The sequence below is a fragment of the Thunnus albacares genome, chromosome 2 (genome assembly GCF_914725855.1).
Source record: "Thunnus albacares chromosome 2, fThuAlb1.1, whole genome shotgun sequence".
Classification (NCBI taxonomy): domain Eukaryota; kingdom Metazoa; phylum Chordata; class Actinopteri; order Scombriformes; family Scombridae; genus Thunnus; species Thunnus albacares.
This window is the reverse complement of record NC_058107.1, coordinates 31445233-31461488: the sequence shown is the minus strand read 5'-3', so window position 1 is coordinate 31461488 and position 16256 is coordinate 31445233. Positions and strand designations below refer to the sequence as shown.

Genomic DNA, 16256 nt, shown 5'->3' with positions numbered 1-16256 from the left:
ATATTTTGGTTGATGGCGGCCATGTTTTTTGACCAATCTTGCTCATTTATAGTAGAATTGTGCATCTTAGTCCCACAGTGCTGTATACCAAATATGGTGTTGATCAAGTCAAAATCAAAAAAGTAGGTGTCACATTACTGTTTTTCAAATTATGCAAATTGGCAAAAAAAAAAAAAAATCCATCATGGCGGACTTTTATGATTCAGGAGGCTTTTTTGTAAAGTACATTGAACTGGACTTGTGTGTGAAATTTGTGCCTAATAACAGTGAGATAAATATATATAAAATATGTTTGGTAAGTCATTTCATACACTTTATTTGCCTCACTGAGCCATAAAATGGCAATATACTAGAATTTTAAATAATTATTATGAGATAAAATGTTAATGGGACTTTTTAGTGAACAAATTATCTTCTAGTTCATTAAAACATCAAGACACAAACAACACTGACAGTTTAAATTCTCAAATTATTAAAATACAATCGAAGAGCGCATAATATCTTTTTTATTTGTGACTGTTTCTTAAAAAAAAAAAAAAAAAAAAAACTAAAAATATTCCTGTAGTTCATCTTGACATATTTTGTATCTTTAAAAGAAAAGTTATGTTCCAAACTAGACTTGAAAAATTCAATTTAGAATTAAATTTAATTTTCTTTAATTTCATATCTGACCCCTCTTGTTCTATCATACATAAAACACGTGTCATATTAGTGACTCAACAGTAATAATTTCACCGGAGGGATTCGTTGATGTATATTCATTTATTGAGGGGGGGTGTGGCTTAGCTCTGTAAGGTTACGTAATTAAAGAAAACGTGACCACGTTGGGCAACAGTGCAGCCAATGACAGAGTGAGTCAGACAGCAGGAAATCAGCGGAACATTTTGTTTGCAGCTCACATATTTTTTTCCACATAGCAAACATCACAGGCGTCATCACAGACAGATAGACAGCAAAGGTTACACACAAGTGACAGGACGGTAAACTACGTCCTGTTCGTTTCTGCGTTTTCTTTAAATGGAGAAGAGTCACATACGGAGGACAAACTCAGAAAGTCGCAGATAAAGCGAAGAATGTGAAAAAGGCGAAGATGTGCTCCACGGAAAACAACGCGGAGCTACAACATACATGTAAGTGACGTGTTTTTGTGAATGGTATATGTATATATGTACGCGAGCTCGGTCGGTGTTGTCATCGCAACGCTTCGTTACTAGGCAGCGGACTGTGGAGGAAACGTTAAACCCTCCGGAGCATAGGGGAGGCCGAGGAGGGGAGGAGGAGGAGGAGGAGGAGGGGAGGAGGGTCAGTGTAGGTGAAGGATGAATCTGTACACCGTTGATTTTTTATGTTGCCTTTCCGTCCTCTTCCAGCGTCCGACCCGGCTCTCATCCTGGAGCTGAAGACCAGGAGACCTCCGTCCCTAGAGGGCCGCGCGGGATGTGAGACGTGGAGCGTGGACTTCTCCCCGGACGGAGCCTGGTTCGCCTGGTCGATGGGACACGGGATCGTCTGGGTGGTCGCCTGGCCTCTCGACTCAGAGTACGTATACTTTACCTGTCCATTTAAATCCACACGTGATGCATTCAGGTGTCCCTCGAAAATCCTGGCTTCAGTGGAGAAACCGCCACATGGGGATAGAATAAACCTGCTTGATTCAATAACGTGAAGGCCAATATTAACTAAAAGTAAAGAATTAAAACAACAACGACATACATTATACCTTTTACTTTACATAATTAAAAAAATAGACAATGAAATAAATAATCATAATTATTAGGGTTGCAACCACCAATTAATTTAATTATCTATTAATCTGCCAATTATTGTTTTGTTTTTTTAATCAGTTAATTGTTTAGTCAATGAAATGCTAAAATATAGTGAAAAAAAACTGTATTTACAGTTTTTCAGAGCCCCACCATGACTTCTTCAGTCTGCTTGATTTGTCAGACTAACAATCCAAATCCTTTAGATATAACCTTAAAAACCCTCAGTTTAGAAATATTTGCTGGAAGAGTGACTGAAACAGTTAACTGATTATCAAAACAGTCGTTCATTGACTAATCAATTAATTGACTAATCATTGCAGCTGTCATAATAAAAAAATTCAGTGATTCATGGTCTGCTCACTCAAACTGAAACAACATGACAGACTGTGATGAAAAGTGGCTGCATGAAATTAAACTGTAAATAGGGCAAAAACTAAAATTGCTTGACTAAATAAATAACTGTGATTGTAAAAAAAAAACTAAAAAAAACATCCAGAATAAAATAACATTTCATGATTTAATTCTGGCCGTTTGTCTGTCCTGAATTCTCTAAATTTTTTCCTCTTAAAACAGCTAACCCTAAACGTCCCATGAGTGTAGCTATGCCTTTAACCGCAGTTCCTGAATTTCCTGAAATACCAAAAATAGAGTTCACAAGTGCTGTTGATAGATTTACTCTGCTTTTCAGCTCTCTGTGTTTTCTAGGTGGTGTTTGAAAATGTTCACTATTCTTGCTAATACAATACCTCAGCTTATGCACCAGTATAAGATAATACCTTTTCAGAACATTATTTTGAGGAATATAAACACGTCTTAACTCTTGTTTTTCTGACCAAACAAGTGAACGAGCCGATGAATCTGAACAAGCATTTGATGCCAATTTGAGAACTTTCTTATATTCTGTGCTACGGACACATTTCAGTCGATACTGAACACTACTGTTTACTCACCTCCCCAGGCCAATATGATGGCGAGAAAGTTGGAAAAACAAGTTGTATGGCGGTTGCAGAGGCAATAATACAAAATACTTTAACTGACCAGTGACAGTTTGCCAGATGATTGTTATTAGCACCATATCAGGTAAAACAATTCTTACTTTCCCTGATGTATTCTGATTATAACATTTCCAACAGCACTTGAAGGCAGCATCACTTACTATCCTCAGCTTTACATCACCTACATGTGTGCTTTTATGGTATCTGGATAAACTGACGTTCTTCTCCCCCCGCAGAGATAATCAGAACGGAGACACCGACCGAGGAGACAAGAGCTTTAGTTGTGGTCACCCAGTGTGGGGTCTCGCCTTCGGACCCAGACCTCCAAAATCAGCCGCACCCTCAACCCGCCGAGTTAAAACGCCATCCAAATGGAACAAGAGTCTGCTTCTGGCCACAGGCTTGGAGAACGGGGTGATCAAAATCTGGAACGTGTTAACAGGTGAGGTCTTTGTTTCTGCTTGGCGAGGACGTTACCTGTTTATACTGTTTTCAGATGTGAAGATTAATTATCTTTTTATACACGTTCAGGTGAGGCCGTGTTTGATCTCCACGGCCACGAAGGCGTAGTGAGGGACCTGGTCTTCCCTCAGAACGGGACGCTCACACTCATATCATCTTCTCGGGATAAGACCTTGAGGATTTGGGACCTGACTCAGAAAGGTGTGTGCATCGTTTCAATAAATAAACTGATGTGAAGTCCATGAGAACCACGTCTTTAGCAACTAAACGCTTTAGAAGATAATCAGGTTTACAGAGGTGTGGCGTTTTCGTGTCCCCTCGTGATAACAAAACTTCAAACGATGTTCACAGACAATCCGTGCTGATATGATTTTAGTGTTTACTTTTCACACGATGCAAAAGGAAATGGAGCTTATTGACATTCAGGATGGAGATAATTAGACGGCCATTATAATATTAGATATTTGTTTGATATTTGTTTATTTAACCCTTAGTTGCATGTTTTGCCCTTTAACTGTACATAATGTTGTTATTTGTCTTCAGTTAATGCCAGTATGGTAGCAGAATCAGCTGGTAATCCATCCCAGAAAACATTTTTAAACCGTTTTTGTCAAAATAACATAATTTTTAGACTGTTTTTAATCACCCTTTCCATGTCGATGTGTTGAAGCCATGTGGAAAGATCTAACATGTCATGGAGTTTACATATTTGCGCTTCTTCTTGGCCTGCTGACAGCATCGCTCATGACTGAACCGTCACATGTCGGAGCATCCTTGAACACACCAACATTTGAACCGCTCCCGTTCAAAGTGTGAAATGTTTCCCATGAAGAACTACTAAGCACGTTTCAAAGCTCGACAAACTGATTTTCATAATTTATAAGTACCGGCTGAAATCAGTGGCTGTCTGGAATGTTTGAAATCAATCTAAAGGCTCATGATATGCATTTTATCACTGTGCACTTCACCTAAACTAAACCTTCTCTTCAAAAGTAAAAAAAGTTAAAGCAAACAGATGTTCATATTTACACATGTGGGAGTCACATTCGCCACCACTTCTTCAAAAACTGGTTATGTAAAAAGGTTTGATGCTTTGTGGTCTCTGTCATTCAGTCCAGTTCAGTTGTTTTCTGTCTGTTGTAGGTAAAAAGGTGCAGGTGCTTTCGGGCCATAAAGACTGGATCAGCTGCTGCAGCGTGTCGTCGGACTGCAGCATGATCGCATCTGTCGGCAGGTTTGACAGAGTGAGTTATTATCGGACAAGTATGCCAGACGTTGTAATAACACAAGCATTTGCATCACTGTAGACGCTGAAGGACGTTATTAAGTCGATTTGTTTGGTGCATGTGTTGTTTTTATGTATTTATTGATTTTTTATCTATGTATAGACTTGTAAACTACAATACTTCTAAATGTCCGGAATCTCCAAACTGTCAGATATCGTCCTGACAGAACAAAGCTGCCTTTATTTCCTCCTTTACAGCTTTTAATTCTCTGCATCATGTCCGTGTCAAATCAGTGAATTTAAGAACACCCCAGTTCTCTGTTTCTCTGTAAGATTTTCCCACCAGTTACTTAAATTGTCACAAGCGTCACATTTGGCAAAAAAGCAAATATTTAGCATTTCACTTCAGAAATGTGACACTCTTTAGTGTTGCACAACTGTGTTTTTTTTTTTCTTTCTTTCTTTCTTTTTTTTTAACATAATCCTGCATAAAGTTTCTTCTTCTTCAACAAGAATTTAGCTTCTGACCACAAACCTGTTTATCTGGTCATTAGAGCAACATATCCTGTGGTGACTGATAGACAGATTGTATTTGTTTTTAGCAGGCGAGGATGAAAGTGAAGGTCCAGTGCAGAGTTTGTCACACTTAAGTATTTCTGGATCTTCATTTACTCCTGTGTTTGCTTGTTGTAAGACTGAGAGAAAAAGTTTAGCAGTTAAATTCGTTGTTCTCTTGTCTGGAGCACCAGGGAGCTCTTCCCACTCCTGTCAAACTGTTTCATTCCACACTTTCTCATGTGCAGAGAAAAAGCACTGAACAGTTGTGTAACACCAGACTTTAAGATCACAATCACATTTTTAAACAGTCCTCTGCGTGTTTCAGCCCGTCCTGTTGACATTCACTGAGTCAGTGCAACGTTTCTGAGAAAAAAATATTTTCTAGCATTACAACGTCTGAGTTCATTTCCATAGGGCATATTGATTTTAAGCCTCGACTAAACACATTTACATCACTATTCCAAATAAAAAAAATAATCCTTACAGCAAGGATTAAAGACTCATTAATCCTTCCATGATTTTATCTTCATCAGATGGTGTGTCTGTGGAGTCTGCGCTCCTACATATTCATCAGGAACCTTACAGGAGGGACCCATAAGACCTTGTACCTTTTGTCTTCCTGCGACTTCTCTCCCGACGGGGCGTTGCTCGCCACCGCTGCCTTCAGCGGCTCGAGCTGGTGGATCGACCTCTGGGACCCTTACACTGCGGAGAAACTGGCCACTCTGGTGTAAGTTTTCACTCTATTATAGTCAATTAGTGTAATATAGGAGACGGTAACGGTGTCTGAGCCTAAATCTACTGTGTGTTTGTTAAATGAGAAACATCTTGACCGTCATATCTTGAGCACAGATGTCAGTTTACTTCATATTGGCAGCAACTTTAAGCAGTTAACTCCAGGACGCAGTTAACTGCTTAAAGTTGAAGCTATAAATCAGACTCACTGAGTGTCACTATCACTGTTTACATCTGATGCTTTGTCTGAAGGTTTGTCCAAGTGTCTTGTGAAACCTGTTCCTCGATCCTTATCTTTACATTATTCACTGTTTGTCTGTAATGTTGATACAGAGACTACTTTGAAGATTACGGGCAAAACCAAATCTCAGCGCTACAGTTCTCTCCCAACGGCTTGCATTTGGCAGTCGTGACCGACGACAGGTGAGCGGTTTATCAGTTCCATCCTCTGAATCCCTTTTTAAAAAAATCACACAATCATGTAATTGTTTTTCATGGTGGATGAACTGATTTCAGACCGATGTGTTGTGTCTGCAGAGCTCTTCGGATCTGGGAGCCGGGAAAGAAAGGGATGGTGATGCAGACGAAGGCGGACCGAGATTCTAACGGACTCTGCTGCAACTATCATCCACAAGGCGGAGTGGTCGCCACCGGGTAAAGATGCTCATACATTTATCCTAACTTTACTCCACTTACTTCCAATAGACTTGAGAGATGGCAGATGGCTTTTTAAGTTTGCAGCTTGCTCCTTTTGAATAACCCACTTCTCCGTCCGCCATCCCAATGAAACGCACGCTCCAAACTCTGATAGTTTCAACAAAACATAAATCTACAGCTAAGTAATAATCATAATTTGATAAATGAAATGAAAGCTGTTGTCAAACATTTGCTGGTTCAAATGTGACCAGTCGCTGCTTTTTTTGGTTTCATATCGTTATATTTTCATTTTTTTGACCAGCTGGTGAGACAAAACAAGAGATTTGAAGATGTTACATTTCAATTCTTAATGCAAAAACCTTGAACTTGTGTAAACTTGTTTATTGGTTTGGACTGTTAAGATGTCAGGTAACACTTTATTTTAACCCCTGTATTTAGCTCATATGCAGTATATGAATAAATGATTTATAAACACTGTCATTTCTCAATATATTTATCCACAATTATAACTCCTCGCGTGCATCCAAGTATGAATGACAATAAAGTAGCACACAGTTGTAGTAATATAAAATACATCCTCATAAAGTTGTTGACAAAAACTGTACATTAATAAACAATTGGAAATGTTCTTACATCTGCATACAACTACATTATAGTGTATTTCTTAAGCTGCAGTGCATGAAGCCCTGCTGGCCTCCATATAACTGCATCATAACCAAACTTTCTCTCTTCTGGCAGAACAAGAGACGGCCATGTGAGGTTCTGGAAGGTTCCCAGGACGGTACCCAGCCTGTGCCACCTGTGCCGATCCATCCTGCGCCACTCGGTCTCCACGCACCAGATGGAGCCTCTGCCTCTTCCCAAGAGGATCCTGGAGTACCTCACTTACCGCAACATCCCCGACCGCCTCAAGACCTGCTGCTCCTCCTCGGACGAAGAGGAGTGGCAGAGTTAAATAGGAACATTTAATACAACGCGACCACTGACATTTACAGCGAGTGATTGTTATACACCGTCTCATAATTAAAAAAAATAAAAAATAGAGGCATATTTTTGTTTGCTGAACATGAGATGCTTTCAAAGCTTGATTTTAGCACAAGAAGCATCTCCTAATCTACTTAGATGTAACATTTCTACACTAAGGACTTCATTTATTGCACTACTACTGTATGATGATGCATAAATTCAACGTTCACATGCTTACTTGACCTGAATGTCGCAATTTTATACTGTTAATTTATTGTGTAAATATCAAATGTATATGCATTTCTAATTCCTGTGTTTTATCATCATAGAGCAACTATGACCACATGCACTACTACTGAAACCACACATGTTAATACCAAGACTGGATACATAGGAAATAGTTTTATTAAACAGCTTCAAACACATTGTACATGTCTCAGAAGTATTCTTACGTATGATGGATGAATTTATGGAAGTGAGTTGATCCCACACAGATAACAGGATTTACAGTTTTCCAAGTTCGTATTTTAAGTGCCAAATGATCTTTTCGGGTACTAGAGTTACAAACAACCTTGTTCTCAGTTTTATGCAGATTTGAGTGACTCAGATAGATACTAGCATGTGTGTCCAAGACATCTGCCGATCCGTACAATCAAACTGTGGAGCAGTGGTGGGTAACGTGCATTACACACCTGAAAGATAAACAGGTGATTGTAATGTTATCATCCACTTGTTTTGTATTCTAGCATAAACAGAAGTGATGGTTACCACCAATTAAAAAAAAGTTTGTCGTGGGGTATCTAGGAGGCCTCGCTGACCACCAGGTCTCTCGTTGCCTGGAAAGCTGCGACCATTGAGCTCAGCTGGATCTTCTCATTGGTTCCTGAGGCGAGTCTGTGTCTGAGGAGGAGACACAAGTTTGTTATGACACTACATTTCAATATCTTGAGGCCTTTTATGAAACTGATTCTTTTGAATTAACTGCAAGCGATGTAAGCGCTTCCCTTATGTTACTAAACATTTAAATGAAGAAGAAACAGTGTTCTCACTTACTCGATGTCAGCTAGCTTGATGAGCAGACCCATCCGAATATCTGGGGGAAAGTCAACTGCAAGGAGAAAAAAAGAAATTATTCAATTGCTACTTGTTGTGGATATTTCTGAGCGATGGTCAACACTTCAGTGGAGAGAAGCACACAGGAGGCTACTTGATGACGGAGAATCGTAAACAGCGAACATCCAAGTTGTTGTAACTCGGATGCTGTCTCTCTCTCTCCATTCTGTCTTCTGAAAGTCGGAGTCATGGGGCCCTATATCTTACACCCAGCGCAGAGCGGCGCTAAGCTATTTTAAGACTGACGCAGGTGTCATTTTCCCGTCCAGCGCCCACGTTGTTAAAATAGCAATGGTACTTGCACCCATGGGCGTGTTGGTCTAAAAGTAAGGTGTGGTCAGGTGCATTGTTGGCGCATTGCTATCTTGAGGCAGCAGAGAGCGATTGCATGTAGGTATTAAAACAACAGATCAGACACAGATCGACTTTCCTGTTGCATCAATACATGATGTCATGAGGAAAACATGAGGAAGTAAATGAGGTGAAAACAATGATTAAACTAGAGAAGTAAATAAATCTGCTCAGCTTCTAAATTACTGAGCAGGATCTTAAACTGGTGGTCTGGGACTGACCACGGGAGCAGCAGTGTGCTCATTATGGATTGTGCGTTCTCCCTTTGCGCACGAGTGGATCTGTTGCCTCTGCAGAGAAGCGCACCTATCTGTGTTGTCTAGAAGAGTCCTCTCTGGCCTCGGCTTACCACAGCAATGCTGATATACTCTTTATCAGAGAGGTTTCACCAAAACACCACAGACGGCTGAAGTCTCGAGGAGAGATTAAGAATTACAGCGTGATCTCAAGGCTCAGTTATGACCCAATGTCACTCAAACCAGTAACCCCTAAAGATGGAAAATTCCATAACGCTATTCAACAGTGATGAATGACTTTAAAGTTGCAGAGATCTTAAATATCTGAATCCTCCTTCAAGAGCAGTGGGACTTCATCTACAAGTACAGACTACACCTGCCACAGCTAAGACTTATATAACGAGTTTCTAGAAGCAACTAAACAAAAGTTTAAGTAAAAACCTTTTATTTAAATCGGTGGTCACCAGCTCGACAGCGGTCTTACCTCTGTGTATAAGCAGATGAACTTCAGTGAGGATATCATGCAGGGCCAAACCTTTCAAAGTCTTCAGCTCAAGGATCTCTGTGATAGAGCTGTTAAGAAGTTACACAAATTACATCTGGACTGGGATTCACAGGTGTTTGGTCTTTAATTTTAAACCTGTATTAACTGATTTTTTTTGGCCACTTGAGGGCAGCAGAAACACGTCGTGAACACAACACTGACATATCACCTCTAAACTGATATCGGGACTTACATTATCTTCTGTAGGTCTGCTTTTGGTCTGTCAACAACTCCAGGGAAATATCTTGCTCTTTAGTAGCTAAATACTGCACTATGTTCACCTGCTAGTCACTAACTGTGTCGGTTTGTTGTTTGGTGCTGAGCAGGTAGAGTAAAGTGAATGACGCTATGAGAGCACTGAGTCAACCAGCCGGACAGCTAAACAACAAACTCTGTAACATTCACTAATACATATCATTTCATACACTGTTTTTATGAAAAAATATCAATAATAGCTACATCAATCATCCAAAACTTGTATAGTATAGATAATAATAGTCTGTAAATTTGTAATTTGCTGCATTAAGAGCCATACGAATGTCATATAGTAGTAATAGTCTTCTTTAAAATTAAGTTATTACCTTGAACATTTAATGCTCATTTAGCTACAATTCACATCATCAGCTGAAAGAAACTTAAGAACAAAGAACTGCCACTAAAATTGGGCAGAATTATGCGAACACATTCACATTTCAGGACATGGAAGATAACTTGGAGGTTATATGCAACATCATCTACTGTAAAGCTTCATGACGGAGTTATTTGGTGAAGGATACGGTTGTACGCGGTGGTGAAGTCTTTGTTGAGGGACCAGTCGAGGATGTTGGCTATATCGGAGCGGAGGGGGTGACCTGTGCAGGTGTACACTGTGTCCTCGGTGACCTTCTCGTACGCCATACTGGTGCTCTGAAATCACAGGCTGCAGTTAGTACAGTCTACCGGCATTTTTTTTTTAAATGACATGAATGACTTTTCCAGCTCTTTTTAGTGAACAATATGAATCGAGCACTGTAAGACTTTAGGCTGAAGAGAAGCTTAAGGACGCGGTGAGCGCGATCGGCCTGGAGTCTTACCTGCAGTATGTTGAGTGATCTTCTCATATCGCCTGATGATAAGGTCACAATGGCTTTCATTCCGTCTGGAGTTATGTCAACACTGCCAGAAAAAAAAGACACACTCTTAAAAAAAAAAAAAAAAAATCAACAACACCAACAAAACACTGTACGCTGCCTCACTTGAATGTTTTCATATTCAGTTTCAACAATTAAGTTTGTCACATGTACCTTATTTAACCATAATGCACTGCAAGTTTTTATTGCTGTTTGTGTGTTTTTATCTGTTTTTCTATCATTTCCTCTTTTTCTAAGTAATATAAGTTATACATTGATAGATAATCTGTTTCTTCTTGTATAATTTGCACAGCGGGGAAACGTTTCACTGCTATTGTCTTGTATGATGTGTATAACTCACCTTTCCTTTATATAAATGCCATAAAAAAAATGAATCATGATCAAGCTAATTGGTCCAACTCCCACTCTCTGTTTTATTTTATTACTAATCAAATTTTAGGCCTGTTTTCCCGTCACAGCAAAAAAAACCTCATGTTTGATGCAACCTGTCCAACAAAGATAAGAATCTTATTTTTGTTTAATGCTGAAAAAAAATCCTCCATATGCTGTAAAAAACTGCACTTTTCCTGTGAACCCGAAGTTGATGAATGCTGCCAGTGTTTTGGGAGTAACACATATCACATAATAAGTACTGGTAATGATTTAGTGACATTAATAAAACAAAGCACAGCTCTTTAAACTCCTTTAAATTCCTTCTACCACAAATGTTGTTTGTTTTTTTTTTTTATATACATGGAGAAAACACTTCCATCACTCACACGTTCCCCTCACACACACAAAGACACACCTCTCCTGCTGGATTACGTGCTCCAGACGAGGGATCATCTGGTCCGGGGATAACGGGCCAAAGCGAAACCTGGTGCAACGTGACTGCAGGGCCGGGATGATCTTAGACAGGTAGTTGCAGATCAAACAGAACCGAGTATTTTCTGTGAACTTCTCGATCACTGAATCAAAGAGAGAGAGAGAGAGAGAGACATTAGAAATCACTGTAAGAGAGCAGTATGTCGGCTGATAATCTCTCTCACATCTACATAACATAAAACAAAAAATTGTGCGGGCCTCAACCAATCTGCTTCCAATTAATATTGTAATAACTGTGACTGATGTCTCTGGATTAGCTGAATTTATACATCACAGTTCACAACGCATGCAATTTAATGTTCTATAATATTAACCTTTTTTTTTCCTCTCTGACAAAAATATGGGGCGAAAAAGCTCCTTTGACAACATTTTACGAGAAACTACACCATGATAAATGCAATTTTTGTTTAATGTTTTCTTTTTATTGTGTTGTTTTATGTGTTTGTATTAAAATTCATAAATATTACTAGATTAACACTGTTTGAAAACACACATATAACTTTATAAATGGACCAAAATATGAAAAAGAGATGTAATACAGATTTCAATCAACATCCAGAATCTAATCAGCTCTTTGCTCACCTTCAGAAAGCTGTTGGCTTTTTAAGAAATGAATATTAGGGTGTAACAAGCACTCTCTGTAATCTGTAATTCAGCAACAGCCAAATCGTCTGGCTGCTCAGCGAGCCGTGTGACTCTCAGCGGGTGACGCCCGGCCGAACAGATGGCTTACCTCTCCGCAATGCATTCTGGGCGTCCTGGGTCATGGCATCCGCCTCATCCAGTATCACTAACTTGAAGCCCTTCCTGGAGGACAAGAGAGAGACAGAGGAAAAAGGCCAAGTGGTTGAAATGATTCCCTTCCAGTTACTGTCAAAACTTAATTTCTGAATAAAGTATTATCGCTGGGGATCAGTCTTACTTGAAGATGGTTCTGGTACTGGCAAAACTCAGAATGGGGCCTCTTACGACATCAATACCTCTGTCATCTGAAGCGTTTAGCTAGAAAATAAAGTTAGTAAAATATTAATCAACAAGGTCTCTTCCATGAACTACTAAAAATAACAGGTGCAAAGAGAAGTTAAAGTCTTAACTTCACCCTAAACTAAAAGCTTGTGATGTACAGTTGAGACGTACCTCCAACACCATGGAGTTGAACTGTTTGTCTTTGTACAGCTGCTTGGCGCAGGCGAGAATGGTGGAAGTTTTGCCCGTTCCAGGGGGGCCGTAGAACAAGAGATGAGGAAGTCTGTCCTCGGTGATAAACTTCTGGACTGGAGAGACGAGGAACAGTTGAGGGGAAAAAACAAACAAGAAAAACAAACAAGGAAAGAAATGTAAGCGTATGAAATATGAGGAGTTCCTTTTCACACCGCATGTAATCTTCAAGTTTAGTAGTAGAGAGGTGCAATGTGAGTTAAAACATGATGGAACCACAGACTGAGAGTTAGAAAGCTGTGTCTTTAGTAATAGTCGTCTACTGGCCTTGGACTAGTGCGAGCTATGTTGGGAAAATAAACATGAGCTATCGGGCCAGTGTCAAAAACACAAAAAAACATAGAAACTAACATAAAAAAAACAGAAATACACATCTGCAATTTCACTAACATGCCAACGATCATCTTTTAGAGTAGAGCAATAATGATTAGTCGATTGACAGAAAACTAATTGCCAACTATTTTTATGATCGACTAACCGTTCATTTCCTGATTCCAGCTTCTAAAATATGACTATTTGCTGATGTCTTTATTCTTCTATAATAAACTTAATATCTTTGGGTTGTGGACTGTCAGACGAGACAAAAGAGGATATTTAAGGATGTCACCTCAGGCTTTGGGAAACAGTGATTGACCATTTTCTTACATTTTATAGAGAAATCAAGAAAATTATAGACAGATTAATCAATAATAAAAATAATCATTAGCTGCAGCCCTACTTTAGAGAGTCTTGTAAATATTACTGTCATGAGACTGAAGCTCACATTTGAGTCAATGAGTGGCAGCAGTGAAAGAAGAGAAAACTATAGAAATATCAATTCCTATGGATTAAACATACGTTGTTTAAGAACCTGAACTATTTTCATGTTAATTTTTTTCCTTTTAATGGTTCTAATAATAGTAAATAGTGAAGATGAGAGTCAGCAACACTGCAGAGAAAGTTATCCCTTCACATGTTTATGAATTTAGTGAAAGAACTCATAGTAAAAGAAATCATGTTTATATACTATTTTCTTGAAGTTACAAATGTGGCAAAACATGAAAACAATGAAGCAGCTGTTTTATTTAAGTGTAAACAACTGTTGAACCTTGTTGTGCTGAGGCTTGACTGTGTATTTACTGTGACAGTCCACATACTCACTGGTGCTTAGAATATCTTTGTGTGAGATCAGGTCATCAAGCTTCTGTGGTCTGTATTTTTCAACCCTGGAATAAAAGATAGAAATAAATAATCTTCGGTAGGAATTATTAATAAAATTGTTGTAAACATGGGCACAATCAAGACACAACACTTCAAACTATACAACAATCCAGCAACATTTCTGATTACAACAACTTATTAGTCACGAAAGACACTCTTATTTTGGTGGAAAAAACGATACAAACTCCATATAAAATATGTAGAATTACACACATCTTGCTTATTAATGAAAGTAGATGCACCATAAACTCTGAGTAAAGTTAAAGACTTCAAATCTTGTGGTACCACTTTCCAATTCGGCATCTCTATATATATATATATATATAGATATATATATATATATATATTCCACCAAGCATCAGTATATCTAAACAAATTTTCATTTTCATAACCGTCTCACGGTGGACGCAGCAGCATTTCCGACGAGAAAGTTATGTGATCAAGTGGCAACTAAACGATGCTTAGTGGGAAAATGACATTTCTGTTAGCTGTTATGTATGCCGAATTAAAGTGCAGCTGGCATAGCTCCAGATTGAGTGTTTATTTAACATGTGTGAGAAATACTTATTTGGAAACAACAAAAACGCATGTCGGAGGACAGAAATCAACATTCAGCGGCTAACGTTAGCTGCTAGCTTGACTCCACATACTTTGCAGGTTAGCTGGCTAGCACTACTTATGAATTAAAGATAAAAAGATATTGCACTCACCATGGTAAATTTACGGCCTGCTGCAGCGGTGCTTTACTGGTAGAAGCCATGTATCCTCCTGTTAACTGTGAACTTAGCTCTAAACTAATGGATACTTTTACAGCAACTCCACTCTACGTTTGCTGTTAGTAAGTAGCCGTGTTTGGCGCGCTGCACACCAAAAACGTGCGTCAAACGTCATGACGTAAAACCAATGGGATCACATCGACGGCATCTATGGGCGGGGTCTCCGTGACATGACTGTCCACTGTAAAAATACTGTGTGGCATAAAAAAAATGCACAAGTGAAAGAAAGAAAATCTCAAAAATTCCTACTGTTTAAAATAAATAAATAAACACATAAATGCAGCACATGCACATGTGTTTTGGTCACTTTGCAAATACATTTCTGCATCATTGACAATGTTTACATTATGTACATTTACATTTGCAAATTCCTGGTAAATATTTTGTACATTTCATTGCATGTTCTTCAAAAATGTAAACCTGCAGCAGCTCTTCTCACTTAGAATATATTTTACATATTTTTGATTGTAAATTTATTTCTTTCTCATTTCATAAAATTTAGGATTACTTAATTTTGTGTATATTTCTGACTGTTATGCAGCACAACACCAAGGCAAAATCCTTGTATGTGCAAACCTAATTGGCAATAAACCTTGTTTTGATTCTGATTTAATGTAATGCTGTTGCATTTTAATTTATAAGAGTCAGCTCAACATGCTGTTCTTTTTCCCTTTAGCATCCAGTCTTTTCAGCTTTGTCGGACACAATGCTGGCTGAAGTCTCTGCAGGTGACACAGAGAAAATGTCATAAAAATGTCCTATCACTGTTCCCCCTTGCCTCATGGGAGATGACATTGCTGCAAATAGTTTTAGCCCCCCCTCTGCTGGGATCCCTCCCTCCAACCTACTAAAGAAAGTAAGTTGTCACAATTAAAAATTTGGTGAGCATATAGCCTAAGAAATGTGTGATTTTATAAAGCTATACAAGATCAGGAAGAAAGTTCATCACTGTTATATTAATAATAATATTACTTTTAATTTGTACCACATGTTTCACTCATAGTGAAACTCAAAAAACACCTGGCTACTGTACCAAGAGTTTATCTGACAATATGTAAAGTATATGTGTGTCCTATTGTGTAAAAGTAAGTAAATGTCAAGTCTTTTTGAACATATTTAGGCATTTAGTGTTTACGTTTACCTGCAGCACAGATACTGTACCACAATATTCTTGCACCAATTCATTCAACACAAAACAAATCAAAATATGACTTGGTTTTGTTTACAAAAAGCATATTTCTGACTGGAATGATGGGTATGTAGGCTGGAGAAGTTACTTTTTGATTTGTTAATTGAACCTCAGATGCATTTTGGGGGATTTAAATTCCACACACAAGCCTCTTAGATTATTACTATATTCTTTAGTAGCTTCACAGTAGTGATTGTAAGACCTGGTCAAGAATTACTTTGATTTTATGATCAATGCTCAGATTATGCTTAAATTTAAGATTAATTCCTCT

At 38.5% G+C, this 16256-nt stretch overlaps 2 protein-coding genes across 2 annotated transcripts; one reads left to right on the top strand and one right to left on the bottom strand.

The window, feature by feature from the left end:
- Positions 1-835: 835 nt before the first annotated feature.
- On the top strand, positions 836-7789 carry wsb2 (WD repeat and SOCS box containing 2). The gene is made up of 9 exons (XM_044330440.1): positions 836-1130; positions 1371-1539; positions 2998-3203; positions 3293-3424; positions 4367-4467; positions 5540-5736; positions 6075-6164; positions 6279-6395; positions 7137-7789. Exons 1-9 carry the CDS (start codon positions 1091-1093, stop codon positions 7351-7353), a joined length of 1269 nt encoding a protein of 422 aa, XP_044186375.1. The 5' UTR covers positions 836-1090; the 3' UTR covers positions 7354-7789.
- rfc5 (replication factor C (activator 1) 5) lies at positions 7748-14906 on the bottom strand. The gene is made up of 11 exons (XM_044330453.1): positions 14731-14906; positions 13961-14025; positions 12740-12876; positions 12525-12604; positions 12336-12409; positions 11526-11685; positions 10682-10763; positions 10385-10514; positions 9549-9626; positions 8418-8472; positions 7748-8264 (listed from the first exon to the last, which is right to left on the bottom strand). Exons 1-11 carry the CDS (start codon positions 14778-14780, stop codon positions 8165-8167), a joined length of 1011 nt encoding a protein of 336 aa, XP_044186388.1. The 5' UTR covers positions 14781-14906; the 3' UTR covers positions 7748-8164.
- Positions 14907-16256: the final 1350 nt, after the last annotated feature.